The sequence below is a fragment of the Tetrao urogallus genome, assembly GCF_951394365.1.
Source record: "Tetrao urogallus genome assembly, chromosome: Z".
NCBI lineage: Eukaryota > Metazoa > Chordata > Aves > Galliformes > Phasianidae > Tetrao > Tetrao urogallus.
Genome location: NC_136816.1, coordinates 66,267,708 through 66,287,182, shown reverse-complemented (window position 1 = coordinate 66,287,182; position 19,475 = coordinate 66,267,708). Strand labels below are relative to the sequence as shown.

At 50.4% G+C, this 19,475-nt stretch overlaps 1 protein-coding gene across 1 annotated transcript; it reads left to right on the top strand.

Annotated features, from left to right (window-relative positions):
• Window positions 1–1,694: 1,694 nt before the first annotated feature.
• On the top strand, window positions 1,695–17,024 carry RUSC2 (RUN and SH3 domain containing 2; the record flags this gene model as incomplete). The annotated part of the gene is made up of 11 exons (XM_079548429.1): window positions 1,695–3,666; window positions 5,596–6,375; window positions 6,872–7,072; window positions 8,218–8,361; window positions 9,350–9,426; window positions 11,992–12,166; window positions 12,527–12,632; window positions 13,667–13,713; window positions 15,232–16,204; window positions 16,498–16,668; window positions 16,844–17,024. 11 exons carry the CDS (start codon window positions 1,695–1,697, stop codon window positions 17,022–17,024), a joined length of 4,827 nt encoding a protein of 1,608 aa, XP_079404555.1.
• Between the last annotated feature and the right edge of the window lie 2,451 nt (window positions 17,025–19,475).

The following is a 19,475-nucleotide window of genomic DNA, read 5'->3' as shown; positions in this document are numbered from 1 at the left end:
CATTCCTTTCAGTCAGTATGGCAGAGACTGTGGGAAAGGAAACAGGGGCTTGTGAGACAGAGGAGTCAGCGAACGGAAAGGAAAGAGTGATACAAGCACCAAGAAGTCTATTGGCAGGGCTGTTTTAGGGTTGCCTGGTAATTCCCAGGTGTGGTCCAGGTGACTTCTTTTTCAGAGCCTAATTCTGGACAAATCATTTGCAACACACATGGGTCTCTGTAGAGTCTAGCCTGATCCACAAGGCTTCTCAGCTCAACTAACACCACTGTTAGTATCAACTTCTACATCAATGGGTGTGTTTGCTGTAAACACTAGGTCTGTTTCCGTCTTTCTGGGTTTTTTTTTCTTCTGCCAGAACATCCTGTGTCTGTGAGAATGACTATTGTGCGTGGGAGAAAGTACTTCATTTGATCAGCTTTATTTTAGCATCTTTTAATTGCTATTCTTATGCCACGAAGCTGAAAGAACTGAAGCTCTTGATCTTTCTGGAGAGCTGTCTCACTGCTTGCAGTGTTCTGATTTCATTTATCCCACATTTCTTAATTTCCTCTCTGCACTCCTATATTCCTCTGCAGCTCTGTTCCAAATCCACTGTCATTTCATAGTGAAGAACACTGGGTTTATGTAGACAAAGACTCAGATACTGTTACTGTCACTTTGAAGGCTAATAGCGATGGCAGCAGATCTAAGGTCCTGGTGACCAGAGATTGCAGTATGCCGTGCCAGGATGCTGTGAGCCCTGAGGATGCCTGGATGGGATGTGGGATATGAATTGCTGATCAAGGATGTTCAGTCCAGGGTTTCCAAAACAAGAGATTGATATATGAGACCCTTAACTTAGTTTTGCATCCCTCAGGATCACCCTGGGTCAGTGGTGTTTTTTTTGAGGTTTCTCCCTCCCCACGGTGCCTTAGCTGCCCTTCCCCAATCTTCTCTGCATTGATTTCTCTGAAATGTAGATGAGAATGCAAAAAGGAAAACACTCTCCAGACTGCTCTGAAAGCTCTTGCTGTTTGGTCCTCAAGGACAGCTGGGGAAAGAGAAATGAATATGTTCCCTGCTCTCCTGTCTCATGCTGATGAACATCTTCCTCTAGCCTTAGACAGACTGTTATTTACTGAACATGAGGTGTTGACCTCTTAGTGTCCTGGTTGTGTGAATCCTGGGTCTGCACATTGTAACAGCAGTCCTGTTGTGAAATACATTAAATATCTGAATGAGGAGGTAAGCGTTAGGTTTTCCTGTGCTTGTTCAGTGGGCGCCATCAGCATTGAGGGTTTCCTTTGACCCAAAGCCTGTGCAGTTCTTTGGCCACTTGAGTGAAATAAGTTACCTCACAGAAGTTTGAGAAATGTCAGCTGAAAGCACAAGGGTAGTCCCAGGAAACTGGATGGAAAGGGGCACTTTTGTCTTGTCTTGTAATGCTTCCCCTGAGGAAAGGTGGAACCTTGGAACCTTACGCTGGGACGCTTGTGCTGACAAAGAACACCACTGAGATTATCAGGTCTTTGATCAAACAAGGGAGGCTTCAGATACTCACTGCCTTAATTGAAAAGTGACTTTCTTTGCATTTCTGTCTCTCTCTAGGTATCTGAATTCCCTCATGAGAAGTGTCCTACCTGTCTCTCATGTGCAGCCGCACTGGTCCATGGGTAGCAACAGTTTAACTGATATCCTGAAGAGCATTCCTCACCATGGATAGTCCACCAAAGCTGACTGGCGAGACGCTGATTGTCCATCACATTCCTCTTGTGCATTGCCAGGTCCCTGATAGACAGTGCTGCTCCATGAACAAAAGGACCAACCCCTTCTGTCAGCCAGATGTTGGCATTACACGCACCTCTACCCTTCCAGAAAGAGACCTTTCACAGACCGACTCCTTGGTGTACAGCAGCTTTCTCCAGGCCTCCGAATCCTCAGCAGAGGCCTCAGACAACAAAGAAGGCAAAGTAAGGGACTTGGTTGTCCCTAGTGCCAGTAAGCGACACAACCCTTTCTTACTGACCGAGGGTGAAGATCTCGGCATCTTTGGGGATGACTTGGGTCAAAAGTCTTTCCACCTTCACAACTCCCTTGTGGGTGGCAAACCTCCCTTTCATCTGCATGAGCTGGCATTGCCCCCGTTCCACCTCCACGACTCCAACCACATTGTGAAATCCTGGAACATGGCAAGCCGATCCGGTGTGGTAGATGGGCAAGAGGACAAAATCAGCAGTGATGACATTCAGAAGAGGAACAATGCAAACCGGTGCCACCAGGCCACAGAACGCATGGAGCTGGATGAATGCAGCTGCAATCGTGGCAGCTCCTCCAGCTTCTCCTTCGATGGTGGTGACCAGGAGTGGAATCAAAATGCAGGTGAATCATTGAGGAATCATGATGCCCTGCATAGCCGGACGTGCAGCTGTTCCAGCTCAGAGCTCCAACACTGTCGCTGCTACAGTTCATCAAGTCAGTCTGAAGTGATTGATCAGCAGATGGGCTACATCAGTGACTCTTCTTGCAACAGCTCTGATGGAGTGCTGGTCAACTTCAGTGCTCTCTACAATAAAATGAATGGCCATTCTCGATCTAACCTGAATTCAGCCAACCTGTCCTGTGACTCTTCCTTCTGCAGCCACTCAGACACAGGAGCTTTTTACTTGGATTTGCATTCATCACCCACAGAATCCAAGATGTCTTGTGAGTCGCATCAACCAGAGAGTTCAGGGAAGACATGTGAGTGTCACCGTTCTTCCTCACCTGTTCTTGATGCTAACTGCAACTCCTACCACCTCCACTGTGAGCCTTGCACTTCGGAGAGCTCAGACCTCACTGCCTGCTTCCAGAGCCAAGCACGGCTTGTTGTGGCTACTCAGAATTATTATAAGCTAGTCACGTGTGACTTGTCTTCCCAGTCATCTCCCAGCCCTGCGGGATCTTCCATAACTAGTTGCTCAGAAGACCAGACCAAAGGTAGCCCAGCTCAGCCCACTGAATACTATCTTTTTAGAAGGCCTGACCCAAGAGAAGAAGAAGGCAGTGTGGAGTGCAGTGAAGAGGAGACAAAGGGAGAAACCACAGAGAACATGATTGAGGGTCAGGTCTATGTGAACGTGTCGCCACCTAACCTCAACACAAGCCGGCAGCGCTCCAGAAGCTATGATCAGAACCTGGACCGGAGTCCTGGCAACAGGCTGGGGTCTTTGGAGCGTATGGTGAGCTGTCCAGTTAAGCTGAGTGAAAGCCCAGCAATACCCATTCAGAGCTCCCCACCAAAGCGAGTGACATCTTTTGCTGAACTTGCTAAAGGCAGGAAAAAGAACAGCACCTCGCCACCACTCCGGTGCAGTGGAGATTCCTCCTTGGAGTTCTCCCCTATCCCTGAGGCACAGCGGGACTGCCCAACCTTCCTTGAAGAAAGAGCTCACCGCAGCCAGAGTCTCCCACCCATGCCCTTCGTCCATGGCCTGAACCGAAGCTGCGAGGGCTTCTGTTTGAATCACCCTTTTGGGGACAGACAGGCTGTGTGTTCCACCAAAGACTCGGGACCCAATGAGACCGTCCCCAGTGGGCATGGGGCAGGTGAGCAAGCCTCTCTCACCCTGCTGATGGAGGCAGATGCCAACTTCTCAGGTAGTTCTACCAGTGGCCATGGACAGAGAGATGTTAGAGCTCGAGCAGACGGTAAGGAGCCAAACTAGGCAGAACGGAGAAGTAAAAAAAAAAAAAAAAAAGACTACTGTCTGGGACTAGAGGGAAGCAGTAGAGGAACCTGCTTGGTAGTGGGAGACCAGAGCCTGTGCAGTTTGTTTCCAAGCCTTCTAGTCTCTGGGACAAAGTTCTGATGTGCTTATTTCAGACCTAGATCAGTGCATGTAGCTTGTCCTTCTATTTCTTTAGAAAATTAAGGTTTTATGCAAACCTGTAATAGCATGTAAGGGAGGAAATTACATTAGCACTTAGAGAATGTGCAGCTTGGAGGTTTATCTCATTCTGACCTCTTTCTAGGGCCTGGTATTTCCTCAGTCCATGATCTCCCTTTAGCTCCCAAGACAGAGGTTCACTGATACTTGGCAGAGCCAAGTTCCAAGCAGACAAAGCAAAGAGAAACCATTGAGTACTTTTTCAGTCTTTCTTTTTTGAATTTATTTGACATAGAGCTGGGGAGGGAAGTGGCACAGTCAATCATCTCTTCTTGATGTGTGGCTCAGTCTCTGCCAGCACTTACCGTATGAGCCCTAAAGGGATTAGAGAATCTGTGTGTCTTTGCCTGGAATGTTCTGGCTGTATCTCACAGTATGTAGAATGCAGCAGAGGTTCTTCTGGAAGGGCACATGACCTCTGTTGCCAGGGTAGTTTTCCCTGCACCTTCTGTGGAAAGCCTGTAGTACCTGATTGCTTTTCACGTTGATCTTGACGTTACGTGTCCTGGTGAGAAAGCTGTGTAACAGTTCCATAAGTGGTTAAGGTATGGCCATTTCTCCAGCATGGCAGGAGTCCTCTCTCTCTGCTCTAGACAGTTATTGTATTTGTTTCACAAGTAAAAGCCAGTCCAAAATGGCTCTCTGACCAGGCTGCTGCATTAAATAGCCTCTGATATGCCAAGGATGTGCCATTTGATGCACTGCAAATTTCTAGCAGGGGACTGAAAGAGCGCTTGAGTGCAGGTATGAAAGAGATTTTGACCATTGGAGCAAGATTTTTTTTTTTTTGTCATTATCCTGGATTGGTTTTTTTGAGCGTTTAGCTTGCACTTAGGGCAGGATGGCAGGGAAGGCAAATCTCTGCTGAGAGAAGGCAGCCATGGGAGCAGCTGAGTTGCAGAGAATGCTTGGATGGAGCAGGAGCTACTTACAGAGTGGGAGGAACAGGCAAGCAGAAGCTCTCAGAGCAGTATATCCTATATCCCTGTCTGCACTACTTTCCTGTGCACCAAAACAGCGTGGCTGTAATTAGAGCTGTGCTGAGAATGCCTGCCAGCAGTTGGAGAAGAGCTGCCTCACCTCCAGCTCAAAGCAGCATGCAAACCTGGATGGTCTGATAAGGAACCAGAGAGAAAGCAAGCCTTGCTAAATGCTAGCTATAGGGAAGGAGGGCAAGCACACCCCACGGAGAGTGGGGAATGCTTGGATTAACACCTGTGGTGCTCATAATACCTGTGGCAGGTTGGGTGAGTTCCCAGCACTTGTGAGAGGAAGCAGTCCTTTAATATATAAAATTCTGTGGTACTGCAGTGCATTAGGCTCTGTCTTTGGGCATTGTCTGAGCAGAGGCAGGTGCCTGAGGCCATGGCTTTTGCTGTCTGGGATGAAGGAATGTGGAAAGGGTGGGAAGCTGGACCAGGAGAGAGAAACCCTCAGTACAGTGCTTTACTCTTCAAGACAGCTGTCAACAGCTGGAAACTTCATTTGAAGGTGCGTGTCCTCACCCTGCCAGTTCATGATGTGTGTAACTGGTTCAGACTTGAACCACTCGTTTTTTGGCACTGGTCTTTAGCTCATCCTCTTCCTCCAGTAGCTGAGAGCACATTCTCTTTTTCCAATGATCCACCATATTCAAGATGACTGTCACTTTGCCTGCCCTCACATACTGTCCCCTTTTTTCTCCCTAAAGGTGGAGGCACGGACAGCAAGCCTGTGGTACGCTACAGCAAGGACCAGCGTCCCACAACACTGCCCATCCAGCCTTTCGTTTTCCAGCACCATTTCAGCAAGCCACCCAAGGCCCGTGCTCTGCACAGCCATTTTGCCTCCAGTCTTTCCCAACTTTACAGCTTATCCAGCAACCGACCTGCAAGCCAGCAGATCTCCAGTTCCCAGAACTCTGTCGCCCTGGCAGAGCAGTCGGCAGTGGCTGGGGGCCAAGCCCATGGCATGCTCCTGACCCAGCGTTCAGCAGATGGAGCTGCCTCTCTTAATGATGGCTGCATCAAGAAGACCGCCCCAGAGACAACCCGGCCATCCCCTCTGGGCAGTTACTCTCCTGTGCGATGCAACGTGCCTTTCTTTCAGAGCATGGACTCCTCTTCCTCACCCACCACTGAGCGAGCTGGAGAAAGCCAGCCTCCCAGGAGCAGGTCCTGCCCCATCTCTGCCAGCCTGCTTCCCACCAGGTCTTCCCCTGCTGTCAGTGCCATGCAGCCCACTCAAGTCACCAAAGTTGATGCCCTGAGGCAAAATGAGAACCCCAGGCCTGTTCCCAAGAAAGAGGCACCTCTGGAGCCAAGCCCACCGTTCTCTGAGTACCGACTCCACGGCAGGTCCCTGCTGCCCCTTTCTCTGAGTAGCGTGCCGGTGAGCCGAGTGGGAGCCCAGGCGGATCCTCGCTGGAGGCATGGCAGTGAGACCAGCAGCTCTGGTCCGCTGAGCAGCATGGGAGGACGGCCCCTCAATGGTAGGTACCCATCCACTGGTGTGTGCTGGTGGAGAACATCTCCAGTTCCTTGATGATGGATGCTCACCATAACAGTGTCCTTCCTACAGCCACAACCTGGGCCAAAATTGAGTCTGAGTGCTGTGGCACCCAATAGCTCCCGTCATCACTCTGCCTGTGTGCTGATAGTGTGTTCCTTCAGTCCTGCCTCCTACACAGTGTTTCCAGAGGGGGTCACTGATCCTCACATTCCCCATGCCAGGTGCTGGCACCCTGAATCTGCCCTCCCTGTGCCTACAGCCACCGGGTTACTCAGGCTCCTGCCCTACTGTGCCTGGCTATGGCCACCACCTTCCTCTGTATATATGTGCTAATGTCCTGAAATGCCACTGGACTTCAACTAACTTGCTGTCTCTCTGTTTTTCTTCCTTCTTGTCCTTCTCTCTCTGTTTGCCCTCCACGTCCTCCTGTCTGCTCATGTCCTTCCACCTGGTGCACGCTGCCTGCGGCATTGTAGCGAACCACCTCTCCCCTCAAGCACTGAAGTGGCGAGAGTACAGGCGGAGGAATCCCCTGGGCCTGGACCGTGTTTCAGGGCTGCCCAGCTTAGCCAGCAGCCTAGACAGGAGGCAGCAAGAGCCCCGGCTGAACCGAGGGAATCCCATCTTTGAGTTTCCCGGCACTCTCAACACCAGCCATTTCCACTGCAAGCTGAACGGTGCGCACCGCGCTTCTGCTATTGGGTCTGGGGGTGACCTCAGGGCTCAGGTTCTGTGTTCCAGCTATGCCAGACCTCATCACCAGTCTGCATGCTGTGAGAAGTAGCGTCGATGCTTCTACTGGCAGTAGGGCAGTAGTGTACAAGAGGAAGGTGAAAATTGCTTACTGGTGGGTACAAATCCTGGAGCCTCTCTTCTTCTCCATGAGCTGAGAGCAGTTAGGTCTGGCTCTGGGCTGGACTGAAGGGACAGCTCAAACTTCAGCAAGTGCTCCAGGGCTGTTTCCAGCTTATAGTTCATGTCTCACAATCCATTTGGTGGCCCTTGAAGATCTTGTGTCTTTGCGCTGCAGTGTCTGCTCATCTGCACCAGCCACATCAGCATGCTAGATACTGGGCTGTAGCTCTCATGGGGCAGCTTGTCCATGCTTTGCCATTAAGGTCTTCCCTGTTCTCCAAAAACAGTGCAAGAAGGACAGAGGGGAGTGAGCTGCTTTTGGTTGAAGCTTTGAGAGTCCTCAGGAGAAGCAGTAGGGTATGTGAGAGAGAGAGTATTCTCATGGTCAGCTCCAAAGCTCTTCACCTCCCTCTGCCAACCCAAGCAGCTTCTCCACCCCTCTTTTGTGGGAGAATGCCTGACGTGGACCTGAGGAAGCAGTCTGTAGGAAAATAAAGCATTATGAAAGAGCACTCATAGAAGTCTCCCCTTGAAAACAGAGTCCCTCCCAGGGGTTAAGCAGAAGGCATGATGTTTATTGCCTGTGAATGCCTGTGTCCCACGTAGGGATTCTCTGTGTGCTCCTTCTGATCAGCTTACATTCCTGCTGCAGATACCTCACTGCAGCCCTGAGCATGGTACACTGAGATTTTCTTCAGCACGTCCCTCAGCATCTTCCAGTGCCTGCAGATTCCCAGCCAAGCTGGAGCTACATGCTGGGTCAGTTATGGAGTTCAGCTGTGGGGCTGAACATGCATACTGTTTCTGGGGGGAGTAGCAAACCAGTAGCCTTGCTGGTCTGGTCTTGGTCAGACAGGTGGGAAGACTCCTGGTGCAGCTTGCTTCTAGGAAAAGCAAACTATATGGGAGAGGCTTTGGTATAAGGGCTTGAATTTAACTCTTTTTCCCCCCTGTTTTGACCATGCAGGACAGTCTATGAGGCAACTCCAACTTACCTACACTGACTTCTTCCCTGACTACTTCTCACTAGCTGAGAAACCCCCTGCTGAGTTCTGTCTCTCCCCAGATGGCAACACAGAGTCTATCTCTATTGACTTGCTGCAGAAGAAGGGTGAGTCCATGTGTCTCTTTGGGCATTGGAGAATGGAATGTAGCACAGCATAAGGTGAACAATGCTTCTCTCTGTCTCTGTAGGCATAATGATTTCTTTCCTGCCCTCTTCTGCTGTAGAATCATAACTAGATGTTCCTCTGAACAGCCAGCACATGTTCATTTTCCTTGCACCACACTATATGCTAAAAATGTCTACCATCTACATGTGCCAGGAAGTATGACGAGAAGAAACCACAAGAAAGTAAAGAGAGCAGGCTGGCAGAGGAGCATAAACCTATGGCACAGCATGCTGCCATCCCATTTCAGTATACAAGCATAAACTGTGGATCTGTGTGGTGTTGCAGAGGGGCTAGCCTGAGTTTTAGTCATTTAAGTCTTTTGGGTCTGTATGGTGAATATATATAACAGGGTGGGCAAAAGGATGTCAAAGCAGGCCAAGATGTCACTGTGATGACTGCTGACAGCTGCTTCTGTGTCTTGTCAGAGACGAGGGATGTGCAGAAAGGTTCCTATGCCTTTATCAGTTATGTGTTGGTGACTGCTACATGGCAGCTTCTCCCCTGTCCCACTACTATTCTTGCATCATGCTGATGCAGATGTCAGATTATCCACTACTGCCTTGTTAGTGATCATTACATAGCTGCTAAATATGTTGTTTCTGCCCTGTCTTTGCCTCAGAGCCTGTCCCTGGTCCCTCAAGAGGTGGTGTGTGGAGGTGATGTTTCCACGTACTGTGGGAATATCGACAGGGTGTCTTGTCCTTCAGCTTCTTCTGAAGATTGTTGAACTGTCAGGCTGATACATGAGTGTTGGAACCAGCACAGATATATTTGCTGAGGATTCAGGAGAGGTTCTGCATGTTTTTGGCAGAGGAGGAACCTGTGCTGACATGGCCTGGAAATGCTGTATCTAATGCCCGATTTCTTTGTCAAGTGTTTGGTCTGGGTCTGTCCTAGAAGCAGCTCTGACTCTGCATTTCCCTCTAGGTCTGGTGAAGGCAATCAACACTGCTGTTGACCTGATTGTGGCTCACTTTGGAACCAGCAGGGATCCAGGTGTGAAGGTAAGTCTTGTTTTTCTTATGCTTTTTTACCATCATAAGTGATAGGGAGAGGATGGAAAAAGACTGTTTCTCCATTCTCTTGCAGTTCAAACATTAAGGCGTATCAGATAAAGCTAGTAGGAGCAACAAAACAAAAGCAGTTGGTGGTGCATCATGCAGCAGACAGTAAATGTGCAACAGTTCTTGCTCCGTGATGTCAAGGATGCTAATGCTACACGTGTTTAAGGAAAGATTGGAAAAATGAAGGGAAGGGAAATTTGCTGATGTCTACTAAACACATAGGAATCATGTCTGCCTTAGGTAGTTCCTGAGTTATAATTAGCTGTAGGCAAGGAGAGCATTAGCATTACTCTTCTGAGAGTGTCTCTTGTTGTGGTTCAACCCAGCAGGCAGCTAAGTACCACACAGTTGTTCACTCACTCCCCTCTCCCATTGGGATGAGAGAGAACTGGGGGGAAAAAAATGAAAAAAACCCACAAAGTAGAACTTATGGGTTGAGATAAAATATAACCACTGCTGTTTACCAAGGCAGAAAAGGAAGAGAAATGGAAAGTAATAACATTAATTGAAATTATGTATACATTTACAAAACAGGTGATGCACAATGCAACTGCTTTGGTCACCTCCTGACCAGTGCCTACCTGGTTCCTGAACAACAGCTGTCAATCCCCTTCAGTTTTGAAATTTATTTGCATGATGTCATGTAGTATGAAATATCCCTTTAGTCAGTTTGGGTCAGCTGTCCTGGTTCTGTTCCCTAACAGCTCCCTCCTCAGCCCCTCTGCTGGCAGGACTGTACAAGAAGCTGAAACATCCTTAGCTCTGTGCAGCACTGCTCAGCAACAACCAGAACATCAGTGTGTTATCAACACTGATTTTCTCCCAAAGCCAAAATACAGTATCATACCAGATGCTTAGAAGAAAAAAAAACCCAAAACTCTGTCACAGCTGAAATCAGGACACTTATGTACTTACTTACGGTCCTTAAGGAGAGAGAATACCAAGCTATCTGGACTTATGGTATGATGAAGTACCCCAGCTCTTTCTTCTCATACAGTGGAGAGTTATGTCTCCCTACTCCATCCATCCTCTGATTCTGTTCTGACATGTGTAGCAGAGCATAACGCAGTGTCTCCAGTCCCTTGATGTATGACAGGGCTTCATAATAATAAAAAAATGCATCAGTCATTTGCTCATCTAGGGCAGATGATCTTTACCTAAGGCCATTACCACAAACCCACTAACATCAGAGTGTATCTAGGATGCCCATGGGACTGTCTTTGTTTGTGTCTCTCTCACCTCCCATTTCTGGAATAACATGGGCAGAATGCTTGTTTGTCCCAAAAATGTTTTCTGTCCTGTGATACTCGTCATTGTTTGTGCTGCCTCCTCTCAAAGCTGAATAGTCTCCTTCAGTTGCAGGGACTCTGGGGCAGCAGTGTGACTGTTTGGAGATGACAGCTGCCCAGGAGTGCCATCCCCAAGGAGAAACCTCACTAGAACAGGTTCCAAGCTCATTCAGTCTAATGACAGAGCCTAGGGTAGTTTGCCCCTCATTACAACGTTGCTGATGCAGAGATTGCTGTGAAGTGTAACTGGAGCTGGTTATATTTCCAGTTTTTGAAAACTTCACGGTGTTTTTCCTGTACTTGCTGTGTTGTTTTGGGGAATAGTGGCAATATTCACCCATTACTTTACCTGCTGTGGTTTTGATCTGAGTTTTCCATCAGTGTGCCAAAGGCTGAGCATTCACCTGTCAAAAGGCAGCACGCATCCCTGATGCTCTGATGCTCAGTGGATCTGGCAGGATTATTCCTGACGAAGAAGTTCAGTTTGAGTTCAGGACCTTTGTGGACCCATGCCAACTGGGCAGTGTAATTCCAGCTCAGCTGGTAAAATCTGTGCCCTGAACAAACTGCCTGGGACTACCAGTATGTGCAGGGTCCAGGGCTGACGTCTTTGGCTTGACCTTTGGCAGCTAAAGGATTGCATGCAGCAGAATATATCCCCATTCTGCTGAGGCTTGGCTTTTAGATGCTTCTTCACCTCATCTTGGGCTCTGTCAAGCTCTTTTGCCCTCGCTCTGTTTATTTATAGTAATCCTCGGGAATTATAGCTCAGCTTGTCACTGTTAAGTGTTCCTTAACCCCTCAGTGCTGGAAGTTTGCTACTTCCTACTTCTAAAATAGCAACATGAAAATCTTCTGTGGCAGCAGAAAAATCCCCATGTCTTTCCTTCCTCCAGCTGTAGCCTTGTTAGACCCGTGGGGAGAACTAGGCATCCCATCTAACAGGAACATCCTCTTTTCAAGTGAGATATTCTTTTCCCAAGCTGTTGCCTCATCTCAGCCTGGGGTAGACCTTGCAGAGAGTAAACCAGAACTGGTGCCTGAGGCAGCAGGGGTGAAGGGAAAGTTCCTGTTCAAGGAGCTGCTGAACTTCTTCGTGGCCTGGATATTGCCTCCTGGGTGTCTGTAATAGGCAGGTGGGTGTGTGGACTGTTTGCATATGTTTTACCATGCAGAGCAATTACCAACCCTCTCCACATTGTCTCTTCTTCCTTAGGCTAAACTTGGGAACAGTTCTGTGAGCCCCAACGTGGGGCATCTCATACTGAAATACCTGTGCCCAGCTGTCCGGGACATCCTGAGTGATGGGCTCAAGGCCTACGTCCTGGACATGATCATTGGCCAGAGGAGGAACATACCCTGGAGCGTGGTGGAAGCATCCACCCAACTAGGTAAAAAAAAAAAAAGCAACAGACAAAACAAAAAGGAATTTCCTTTCTGAGGAAAGGAGGTTGAGTTTCCAGGTTGTTTCTGTACCTTCATCTTTAGCCCTGCACAGCTACAGGTATAAGGCAGAGCTAACCAATGTGTAAGAAAATGTGCACACACTCCTTGTTGCTCTCAGGTGTGCTCTCAGGTGTCGGTCTGCACCTTGGATTTTCTCCTGTGCAGAGTTGGGATGTTGGAATGGAGTGAACTTATCCTGATGACTGGTGGAGGGCTGTCAGTCTTGGCCTGAGTGCTGCACCTCATGATGCTATTTTGGCTTTGTTGAGCACAACAAATCCTAATGTTTCACTTTTTTACCATAGGCCCCTCTACCAAGTTGCTGCACAGCCTCTATAGCAAGATCAGCCAGTACACAGAGCTCACCAACCACACCATGCGGTTCAATGCGTTCATCTTCGGCCTCCTCAAGTAAGCTTATTTCTGGGCTGACTGCATGGCACTGACCAGGGCTGGCAGCAGGTGCTGCTCTGTGTCTGCAAGCAGGCAGAGTTGCCAATTAAAAGATTTAGGAAACCTGGGAAGCAGCTCTCCAAGGTAGATTAGAGAAGTTAGAAGCTGTGAGCCTCCGGGAGCTCCGAAGAGATTAAAACTTATCCTAAGTAGGCCAAGGCTGGCTGCAGCCCACTGAATAACGTTGTCAGTTTGTTCTGGCCCTAGAAGGTTAGGTGCAAAGAGTCTGTCAGGCTTCACATAAGGATAAACATAACGTATGCATAAATTGATCCTGAAAATCCCTGTTGTGTCGCTGCTTCCTGGGGTTGCAGTGAATCCCAGTGCATGACTCTCTGAAAGCCCTGGTACAGGACTCAAGTCTGATCCTTCTAGGCTGGATGAGAAGTGTAATATAACAGTCAGTTTTAAACACAAAAAGTCAGTGGAGTTCTGTCTCTGTGCCTATGACATGGTAAGCCCTGTCAGGATAGTATTTCCTCGCTTGTCTGCAGTGATAAGAAAGACCTTTGACACTGGCAGCAGAGTCCCTAACATCTCCAAACGTTGGCAGGACCCTAAGAGTAAGCTTTGCCCTGCTGACCCCACCCAGGCTTGCCCAGCTCTCTTGGTGCAGGTCACCAGCATATTTTGGTTCAGGCTTGATGCAATGATCTTGTATTTGTATTGGTTTGTCCCTTCCATATGAACATTTCTCGTAAAACTTAACTCTGCCAAAGGCACAGAAGCAAAGTGGTGTGGAAATTTGCTGGAAGCCTGGCTGATAGGTATTACAGTTGCACAGAGTCTCATTGCAGAGCAGATAGGATGTTGACAGGCTGGGTGGTCAGTGTGCACTGATGGAAGTGAGTCATTTCTGTAGATCTTAATGTTCCCAGGCTATGCTGTGTAAATGCCATTTTCCAGCCACGCTTCTAGAACAGCAAGGATGAAGGGGATGAGTTGAGTTATGCTTTTTTTTCTTCCTACCTGACTGTGTGTTATTCCTACAGTATCCGGTCACTGGAGTTCTGGTTCAACCACCTCTATAACCATGAAGGTAAGAGGCTGTGCGCTGCAGGAAGGACTAAATTCTGCACATCATGCAGCAGAGATCTAAGCTCTGTGTCGTGTTTGTCTCCTGCTGGTTTCTCAGCCCGTGCTGCTTCCTCTTGATCTGAACTGAAGGATTATACTGTATGCAGTCTTGGTATTGCTGGAGGGCTGCATAGCTAAAGGGAGGAAGGTGGATGCCAAAGCTCCATGCAGCTTCCTCCACCTGAGCTGTGGAGAATCTGGTAACTGTGTCCTTCCCTGATGCAGCTCGTACACAGGGCTATCACCTACAATACAGATCACTCACTCTACTCTCAAGATCAGTCTAGACCTACCAAGTGCCTGTCCCCTACCCAGTGCCTGAGAGCACTGAGGAGGGATGGAGCTGCAAGCACTTACCTGAAACCCTTCAAGCATGGGAAATAGAAAGGAAAACCTTCTGTCAAACAAAAAGCAGTTTTTCCTTGATGTATCCGTTGTCTGGGAGATGTTTTCATTTTGGGTTTTGTTGTTTTTTTTTCCAACCAGAAGTGTTTCTGAAGTGTGTAGATAACCCACCTGCCTGAAGCCTAGAAGCAGCGTAAGTGCTAAATGCACAGGGAGGCAGAAACCCTTGACATGCTGAATTACCTGAGAGTGCTTCTGGCTCAGTGCATGCTCAGCCCAGGCATTAACTGCAGTCCAGTATTTTCTGTCAGGTTTGGGGGCTGACAGCAGACGTTGTTCAGATCTGTGTGTAGTTAGTGCTTCTCTTTGGATCAGTACTTTTTGTACTGAGCAGTGTAACAAGAGAAAGTGCTCTGATTTTCTGGAGTGGAATACTGCCCTTGCAAATCTGGGTTAGTCTGGTGCAAGCCACATTAAAAGCTGAAGTGTGAGGTAGGGCTACTAGGTTGCTGAAGGCTAGGTGTGCAGATAAGCTACAAATCTTGACTGCAGTGCACACTTGTCGTCTTTCTGCAAACAAATGTTTCTTGCTGCACACAAATCCTGTGCCAAACTGTCTCTGGGAATGATGGTTGACAATAAAGCTAGTGGCACAGCAGTGTGGAAGCAGCTAAAAGAAGTGTAGGGTGATAGCTGCAAATATAAATACCAGTCCATTTTCTGTTAGGATCCACAGCTGAGCACTGCTAGACCCCTGGAAGGGCTGCATTCTGCTGTCCCAAGCACCTCTGTCATATACCGGTGTCATATAGGACACTGGTACTGGCCCACATCTTCAATTTCTCTTTCATATCCAGGAGGTGGGAGAAGGCAATCTTAGTGTGCCGACTCTCTTTGGTGCTTTTTGTTTGCACCCTATCTTAGCATGATTGTTCCAGTGTGTCACCTGGCAGGCAGACACCGGCTGCAGGAAGCAGGATCTTAACCGGTTTGCTCCCTGACCCAGTACCGAGTCTCACACTGCAGGCATGGATGAGATCAGAAACCAGCACTCAGCTCTTTCGCTCGGTAGCGTCTTGGTGGCTTGGCAAAGTCTCAAGGGCCTCTCATCTAATCAGTGTCTCTTGCCCCACAGATATCATCCTGGCGCACTATCAACCAGTAGGCTTCTTATGCCTGTCTCATAATGTGTGCCAGCCTCTTTTTGAGGAGCTCCTGCTCCTGCTGCAGCCTCTCTCACTGCTGCCCTTCAACCTGGACCTCCTTTTTGAGCACCACCTGATGCAGATGGGCAAAGAGCAGCAGCAGCAAAAGGAGCTGCTGCGCGTGAAGCAGGACCTGCTGCTTTCCGCACACTCCACCCTGCAGCTGATGAGGACACGGGGCAGCAGCGAGGATCCTGATGGCTGCAGCACTGCCCCTGAAGCATGCAAAGTGGGTGGCAGAGACGGCGGCATGTCACCAGGCCACAGCCCTGAGCGAGCTGCAAGTGAGAGGGTCAAGGGAGTGGGGGCCTCCTGCGGAGATGGGGACAGAGAGGAAGAACGAAGGAAGGTGCGAGAGAGCATGTGGGAAGGGAAGAAGGACAAGCAGGCGGGCTGGTGGTACCAGCTCATGCAGAGCTCTCAGATTTACATTGAAGGCTCAACTGAAGGCTCGAAGTTCATCCGTTACGAGAAGAAGAAGGCTTTGAGTGGCGTGCCCGGTTCAGCTGAGTCCCACGAGACACCACCCCCGCGTGAAGGGGTAGTGGAGGGAGCAGAAGCGTGCCACATTGCTGAGGGCAGCTTGGAGGAGAAGCCCAAGGCTGCCAGAAGGCCGAGCCCTGAAACTGTGGAAGAGCCAGTGGAGAAGCCCCAGCACGTGCCAGGTGGTGAAGAGGTTAAGGAGCGGAGCTGGGCCTTCTGGATGGGCAGCCCCCCAGACTCAGTGGTTACAGAGCTGAAGCGCAGCAAGGAGAAGGAGATGGGGACTCAACTAAAAGTGGGAGCAGCGGCAGCCTCCCAAGAAGAGAGCAGTGGCAGCGCATCAGAGGGCAGCCAGCCCATCAAGTGGGGACACTTGTTTGGGTCCAGGAAGGTGCAGAAAGAGCCCAGGCAACCTAACAGGTAGGAATACACGTGGCTTGGGACTGGAGGGGCTGGTTAAGCTGGAGCTGCAGCAGTGTGGCTGGGAGTCAGGCAAATAGCCTACTGCTGGGCTACACCGTGGTGACACATCAAAGGTAGTGTGTTAATAGAGAGAGATGTAACACCTGGTGTGTCCAGAGGTTGCTGGATCTCCTGGAATGGAAAAAGCCTGGGGACTGCAGTGTATGCTGTGTGTCCAGATCCCTAAGGCATGACGTTACCATGAGACACTGGCTTCTTCACCACAGTCTGCTTCTGTCTCATCCTTGCAGGTTGCCCTCTGGTTGGCTGAGCCTGGACAAGTCTGTGTTCCAGCTGGTAGCCCAGGTCGGAGCAAGCATGTGGCGAGAAACAGCCCCTGAGCCAGAACCCACGCAGCCAGAGCCTCCTGAAGTGTCGCCTGCACCACAGCCAGCCCGGGGACTGTGTGCCAATCCTCCCTGGTGAGTGGTGGCATGTGACTGGGGCTGTAATGGGAGGAAGTTGTCATAGGTCTGCCTGCTGCTGCAGAGGGGAGGGAGGCGGGGGGTTATTTCTGACCCCACTGTGGTCCCTGGACTCCAGTGGGGTGAGCATGCTGTGAAGATCTCACCCTTTCTCCATTCCTCTTGCACACAGTGAGGTGAAAGCTCTTTGCCATCACATTGCCACCGAGGAAGGACAGCTGAGCTTCAACAAAGGGGATATCCTGCAGGTCATCTCCAAGGTGGATGGTGACTGGCTGCAGTGCAGTCTCGGCTCCGAGAAGGGACTCGTGCCCATCATGTACGTGACCCACCCGGAGGACGAGGACTATTGACATGGCTAAGAGGCCAAGCACAGTATCATGGGCTGCTGAGGCTCCTCTGGGGATGCCCAGAGAAGCAAACACAGCTTCTTGCTAGTTTCTTACCTTTCTCGCCATTACAGAATACAGTAACCGTAGGTGGTTCCTTCTTGCTCCTCCTTGTGCAGCTGCCAAAGGCCAAACTGGCCCATGGAGCCTTCTGCAAGCTGTACCTCGTATTGCCAGGCATTGCCGTGCATGCAGCCACACCAGGGACCGTTAGAGTCCCCTCCACCCCATGCCATCTCCAGCACCAATACGTGGTGGGTTTGTATGTAGCAGGAATCGAAACAATCCCTGCCAGAGAAGTACCGGCTCAGTTTCACACTGCAGGGTGCAGGAGAATGGCCCCTCCCAGGGGTGGCCGTGCAGCCTCCAGCACCCCAGTGTTATCGGGGTTGGAGCACCGTGCACTGCCAATGCTGCCCGGCCTCGGCCTGGGAGGGAAGGGGTGTGTGTGTGTGTGCAGAGCGAGGGTGCGTGGGGTTGTGAGGAAGGCACGTGGATGTTCGGTGTGATGTAGGTCCAGGTGAGGTAGTGCCACCCTGTGCAGAGATAGGTGATGTGGGGATGTGCCTTCCGTGCTGAGCAAGTCGCCTCAGATGCCCTGGGGTGCTCAGTGGAGGGAAGGTGGGAGGGGAGGGAAGGGGGGTGAGGGCAGGGTCCCTGACAGGGCTAGGGATGGGATGCTTTCGGGGTTTGGGGGCCACGCTCCCACCAGGAACGGCGGGGGAGATGGGGATAGGAAATGCTCCCCGTGGTGTGAGTTTGGGGGACAAGTGTTGCGTGTGAACACAAGGGGCTGCTGAGAGTCCAGGGCTCCTCAGCAGAGGCAATGTCAGTCAGTCCCTGCCTTGCCATGCTCTTGGGGTGGTGTGGGGATCCTCACCTGCCACTGGGTGGGTGACAGTGTTAGTGAAAGTCCGTGCCAGTATTTGGTGCCTTGGCCAGGCGGATGCTGCTCATGGTGTCTTGCCTGGGCTGGCTTCCCCATGGCGAGGGGCCCTGGTCTTGCAAGGTTACCTCCTGCTTGTACATCGCTTAGCGGACGTTGCACCATATTTAATTTGTATTTCCCTATTAGAACGAGGTGTCTCGCCTTTATTTATTTCTTTATTTATGATGCATATTAATTAAAAGGTGCTGATTGAGCTCCCTTGTTTTGCAGCCTTGTCATTTCACCCTGTTTTCAAGAAGGGAATGAGGGGTACCTGTGCTTTGTCCTGTCTCCAGCGACAGCCAGCACCTGACCTTCGGAGTGAGATAGATTCTCCCCTAGGAGATAGGTCACTGCCCGAGGCTGGCATGCCTTCCTTCTCCTACCTACAGAATCATAGAATCATAGAATCACCAAGGTTGGAAAAGACCTAAAAGATCATCCAGTCCAACCGTTCACCCATTCCCAATAGCTCCCACTAAACCATGTCCCTCAACACAACATCCAGCCTTTCCTTGAACACCTCCAGGGTCGGTGACTCCACCACCTCCCTGGGCAGTCCATTCCAGTGCCTGACCACCCTTTCTGAAAAGTAATACCTTTATACGCAAGGATGGTGATGCAGCTGGATGCCCCCCTAGCCAGCACGCAGCCCAGGGGAGTCCTTATCCTGGCAGTGCGAGTGATTCAGCTGTGGCTGGTAGTGCTTCAGCCGTAGGGCTGTGGAAGAGCTGGGACTTCTGCTCCTCATGTGGCTTCCTTGTGCTCAACGTGCATCGTGGGCAGAGAGCATCATAGCTATAAGAGCAAAGAGAGGGTAGATGATAGCTTCCCTCACGCAGGTTGGGGCCAGCAGTGCTGGGAACTGGGATGTCCCCATGGCTGTGATGCCCTCTGCTGGGCTGCTCCCTTGTATGGCCATGGCTGGGCAGAGTTATAATGGATTCCCCATGCACAGCATCCTGAGAGCTGAAGCTCATTCCCAGCCCAACATCCTGGGGTCTGGAGTTTGTGCAGGAAGGAAAGCAGCAGCAGAGTCCTGTGGGGGTGGGGAGGGGTGGATGGGCTGAGAAGGCCTCCTGCTGGTGGGTCAGCCTGGACAGGGAGACATGCACAAAGGCACTGACCCAAGAGCGACTGTGTCCTCCACAGCCAGTGCTTATCGCAGGAAGGAGTCATGGTCTGCGGTCATCAGGATGCAACTTATCTGTGGGGCAGAGGCTGCGGCCACGGCTGGGTCCCTGCTACTGGTAACAGTGCAGCAGCTCCCTGGGGTGGCTGCAGGATCCTGGGAAGAGAGGAGGCACCCGATCCCAGCACCCTGTGGGCTGGAATGCTCACAGGGCAGGGTGGGCAGTCCCAGTGCTGAGCACACGGCTGCCATATGGCTGACTTTCATCTGGCCCTTCACAGACTGCCTCGATGTCCCCATCAGTACAACGAGCCCCAGGAGGTTTCTTCTGTGGTAGCATGGCCCATGGGAGGCT